The sequence below is a fragment of the Formica exsecta genome, unplaced genomic scaffold, assembly GCF_003651465.1.
Source record: "Formica exsecta isolate Colony F162 unplaced genomic scaffold, ASM365146v1 scaffold32, whole genome shotgun sequence".
In the NCBI taxonomy this organism is placed as follows: Eukaryota; Metazoa; Arthropoda; class Insecta; order Hymenoptera; family Formicidae; genus Formica; species Formica exsecta.
The window spans coordinates 509,510-514,637 of NW_021850453.1; the positions used below are offsets into that span (position 1 = coordinate 509,510).

A 5,128-nucleotide genomic window follows, 5' to 3' on the forward strand; every position below is an offset into this window, starting at 1 on the left:
AAATCAAATTGTAAATTTTATATACTCATTTATATGCAAAAATGCATTATTTATAAATTATTTATATAAATTATATAAATATTAATATTGTAGCAAACACGATCTGTTGAAATAGACTTATTGTTAATTGATTGAGTAATTCAAAACAATCATTCAAAATAAGTATGTTACGATCTTTTTCATGCAAGACACATTAGATATAAAATTTATACATAAAACCAATAAAATCACATAAAATTATTCACTACTGAGCTCCTGAACAATTGTAAGCTGTTAAAATACGCAATCTTTTCAATGACAGCCATTCAATATATTGATGTATATTCAAGAAAAGTCTATTATAATTTTCTTTATTTTTTAAAAATATATTGAACGAATAAAATTATTCACACTGCTATATATAATATTCTTTAAACTGTCAAAATAATTGCAATGACAGCTATTCACGAAGTCATAAAAATAAATTTTAATATATAATAACATATAATATATAATATATAATATAATATTATAGAGAAAAATATTTGAATGTTGTGCGTGTTACAATAATTTATGCTATTATTTAATTGAAGCTTTTATCGAGGAGGGTTATCACAGTACAAATCCTTACCACAATAGTGTACATGCTACAGACGTCACTCAGGCAATGCATTGTTTTCTCCAAGAAGAAAAGGTAATTATATATTTATATATTTGCAGATTCACAGACAAATGTAAGCGGATTTTTGATTATTTAATCATTTGATAATTATTTTCTTTAGCTAAATAGAATATGTGATCGAAAGTTATAAATTTGCAGATTAAACCACACCTAACCAATTTAGAAATTATGGCTTCCTTGATAGCGGCTGTAACACATGACTTAGATCATCCTGGTGTCAATCAGCCATTTTTGGTTGCGACGAGTAATCATTTGGCTGCACTTTATCAGGTAGAAATTGTTTAGCTAAATATATTTTTTTTCTTTCATATACTAAATATACTGAGAGAGAGAGAGAGAGAGAATATCATATAATTTTTAAATTTAGCAGGATATAAAAATAAAAACTTGACAATTTTCAGAATACCTCTGTTCTCGAAAATCATCATTGGAGATCAGCCGTAGGATGTCTTCTAGATAGCGGAGTCTCGGCAGAATTACCGGCCGATGTGAGACCGGAACTTCAACGGCATATCAGTTCATTAATTTTAGCAACAGACATTACGAGACAACAAGAGTTTCTTACATGTTTTAGGGTATGATCCATATTATAAGTCCAGTTTTCGTTTTGATTAACGGAATTAATCATCTCGTTGTATGTTACAGGATTATTTAAACCACAATTCTCTCGACATGAAACGCGCGGAAGATCGTCATTTTATTTTGCAAATTGCTCTAAAGTGCGCCGATATTTCCAATCCTTGTAGACCGTGGGATATATCAAGAAAATGGTCTTACAAAGTTTGCGAGGAATTTTTCAGACAGGGCGATTATGAGCGTCGTCTAAATCTTCCGGTAACACCGTTGTGCGACCGACATACCACTAGCATCCCAAAGATCCAGGCTGGTTTCTTTAAGCACGTTGTTACTCCTCTTTATATGGAATGGCACCGTTTTCTTGGCGATGGCCTAAGCGTATCATTAATGGAATACTTGAAGACGAATCAGAAAAAATGGGAAGCATTGATCAATCAAGAGATTGAACAAACAGAAACCGAAATTTCCGAGCTGGACGAACCTGAAGGCGCTATTAGTTCAGGCGAGGAAACAGCTGCCAATGATGATTCAGGCAGTATCGATTTATTAATACCAGCCGCTTACGCACAAACAGCGCGAATGCCGACGCTGCCAGGACGAGTTGGACTCGATCGTGTTGGTAGGCGTCACTCTGTACCTCTAAGCATATCGAAACCGTTGAGTGTACCTTCACGTCAGACACCGAGGAGAGAAAGTCTGCCGAGTGAGCAAATCAAAGGAAAGAGTTCCTTGCAGAAACTAGAAAATCAAAGTCTGTTAGAGCCTAGCTCGTTATCCCTGTTGTCCTCCAAAAGCAGCATAGCTGAGTCATCGAATGTTAGCGCTGAGAGACCAGTTAGTGCGAAGGATCTCCTACCAGAGACGAGTATAGCCAGTATTACCAGCAGTACCGAGGCATCAAAATTAAACACTGTTTTGCAATCGGATGATCAATCTAATGCACAAATCAAGCAACTCACACGACAACAGACCTTTCCTCCGTTGCAACCGTACACAAGAACAAGATATATGTCTACAACCACGGAGATGTCACAATGTTACACTCAGATCTTAATAGAAGCCGACAGTTCTTCCAGTTGTTCAACTCCCACGAAGAACAAATCGTGTTCAAGCGGCCGATGTTGTTCGCCACCATCTTTACATGATTCTGATACATGCTACCAAAAGAAATCCGATACCTTGAAAGTCTCCCAAAAATTATTAATGGTAGATACCAAAAGACGAGGCTCGACATTGTCGAATACGATTAAACAGAAGCATGCTCTCAGCTCGGAGCGCCGTCATTCTATGCAAACTATTCGCACCGATGATTCTTTTTCTAAACATCGGCGCAAAAGATCCTCTTCTGCTCAAGATTCCGATTCCACACAGGTGTTCTATGTTACGTTAACGGGCTCTCACGGAGACAAGAACAATGTTTCTGATATGTCTGCTGTGAAATCTAAATTGAATTTGGATTGTAATGTCAAACGTAACCGTCATAGTGCGAAATTGACAGTTCAAGAACTGCGGACTACGTTATCATCTAAAAAATTAGATCAATGTACTTCATCGGCTAAGAGTGCGTATTTTGATCAAGAGCCGCGAAGATACTCAACCCCTATCACAGAGTATAGAACAATGATTGACCATGCAGGTAGACGATACACCACGATACCAGTGTCTTCTGAGTTTAGCACTCATAAAGTGTTCTTTATCGGTAGTCCTCCCGATTCACCGCCTCGTAATCAGAGTGTGTCCTCGTCGAGTGATAGTAGTGGTGAGCCAAAAAAAAATATCGATGATTCGAGTAACGAAGCTGTTATTATTGGCAGTAAAAGGGAATTGGATTGCACGAAAGAAAAGAATTCGAAAATTATGAAGTTGAGTTCTGACGCGCAGATGAAGGAAAATGTTGATCCCCGTACAAACGACGATTTCGCTAAAACATTAGCGTTGTCTCGTAGAGGAAGTCAGGTAATATAAAAATTAATTCTTAAAGACTCCTAGTCCACTCTAGTTATATTGGATTATGTCATAAAAACGTAAATTTTTAGTAAATCAGTTTCTTTATATATTTTACATTCTTTATTGAAAATCTATATATGTATATATATGGATTCTCTTCATAAATACACATATATTTATTCTATTTAATAAATACATCATCTATTCTATATACATATTCTTCTATTTGAATATACATGTTCTATCAGCTAAGTCTGTTTGAATAGATCTTGTCAACAAATTAGCAACGAAAGAGCACTAAAATGTATAAGTTTTGTTCGATTGTGCTAAAGTGGCTGTGCCAACTTCTTAGACGTAATTTTGAATTTTAATATCTTAATCAGAAAAGAACTTCTTTCAAAAATATTACAAAAAATCTTTTTTCTTGATGTCTTCGAATTTTATAAGCATCAATAAAAAAGATTTTCTTTTTTTTTCTTTTAATAGATTCATAAATATAGTCATAATCGCCTTTTTTGAACTTTTAACTTTATGCAATTTCAAAGTATTAAAACTAAAAATTGTTAATAACTGTAAAATAATAATTTGACAGAATTAAATTCGTTTTTAACATGCAGAAATGTAAGAATTACGTGATCTAGTTTAAAATAAATATTAATTTTTATGTAGACTTTTTATTAATTTTTTAAACAGTTTAATACTTTTTATGTATCTTTGTTTGCATGGAAATTATGTCGCGTAAATTCTAGAAGTAACGACAAATATATAACTGTTGGATTCGAATATTTGTTACGAAAAAAATATATTGAAATTATTTTTTCTTCTATAAGCGAAATTTGTAAGGTCGTTATTGTTACCGAAAAAAGTAATTGTAACGATAATATGGCGTTACAAGTAACATGTTACTTTTAAAACTGATTTAAATTTGCTATTATTTTTTTCTGTTGTTCTCTCTTTCAATGTTTTCGCCTTTTTATATTATCAATATTTATTTTATGTTATAAATATCTCTTGTAATACTGAATTTTCTCAGGGATGGGCAAGAAGGCGTGGATCAGCTCCGGTCGGTCTTCTATCGAAACTCGATGACTCTAATCCAACTACTGTACCCACCAGAATTGATCATAGTTGTAGACGTGGATCTGTACCGACAGACATCGCTAGACATCAAGGTATATATATATTTTACTTGTAATTTGTAATATTTCTACTTAAATATATAGCATACTAATAAATGCACTCTTCTTTATGTCAGTCGGAGGTTGTAATCGGCTCGCTTTAGGACCTCGAGAAAACAATTTTTTAGCCCTAAGAAGAGCTAGTCTTCCGCAAGAGATTGCACTGGAAAATCTTTCTGAAAATGTCTTGACTTTAACTAGTAAGTACCTTTTAATAATATCATATATATAAAAAATAAAAATATAATTTTACATTAAATTATTTTAGGCGATCGTGAAAGCTTTTCAATCAACAACAATAATAATAACAACAACAATAGCACTAATAACAGCAACAACAATGGCATTAGTAAACTATTCGATAGCAGCGTTTCTGGAATGTTTTCCCCGAGACGAGGATCAGTACCAGCAGACATATCCGAGTTACGCCACGATATGTTCAGTAGAAATAGCGTAAATAGCAAATCACGCAGCCGCAAGAAAATTTTAAAAAGACGAAGTAGTGGGGGCCCGGAAATGTTCACCGGGGAATCCACCGACGGAAACGATAATGGCACATGGCTCAAATGGAAGAGGGAAATAGGAAAGCGCGATCCTGTTCCCGAAGCGCTTGTCAAACGAAGAGGATCTCTACCTATAGAGATGGTGGCTGTTTCACATGCTGGTCGGTACAACCATAGATAAAGGAGGATATCGCGTAATACAAACGGGTACAAATACGTTTTCCGAAAATGCACGTAAATCATCTTTATTGTGTTTTTTTTTT

At 34.3% G+C, this 5,128-nt stretch overlaps 1 protein-coding gene across 9 annotated transcripts in view; it reads left to right on the forward strand.

Annotated features, from left to right (window-relative positions):
• The window catches only part of LOC115238035, a 32,538-nt gene extending 27,450 nt beyond the window's left edge, over positions 1 to 5,088 (forward strand). For all 9 annotated transcript variants that reach the window (XM_029811536.1, XM_029811539.1, XM_029811533.1 and 6 more), the window contains 7 exons: positions 573 to 673; positions 800 to 931; positions 1,063 to 1,236; positions 1,307 to 3,193; positions 4,218 to 4,356; positions 4,440 to 4,562; positions 4,631 to 5,088. In XM_029811536.1, the coding sequence (XP_029667396.1) occupies positions 573 to 673; positions 800 to 931; positions 1,063 to 1,236; positions 1,307 to 3,193; positions 4,218 to 4,356; positions 4,440 to 4,562; positions 4,631 to 5,046 (2,972 nt within the window). In that variant the 3' untranslated portion in view covers positions 5,047 to 5,088. The remainder of the gene's footprint in view (positions 1 to 572; positions 674 to 799; positions 932 to 1,062; positions 1,237 to 1,306; positions 3,194 to 4,217; positions 4,357 to 4,439; positions 4,563 to 4,630) is intronic.
• Positions 5,089 to 5,128: the final 40 nt, after the last annotated feature.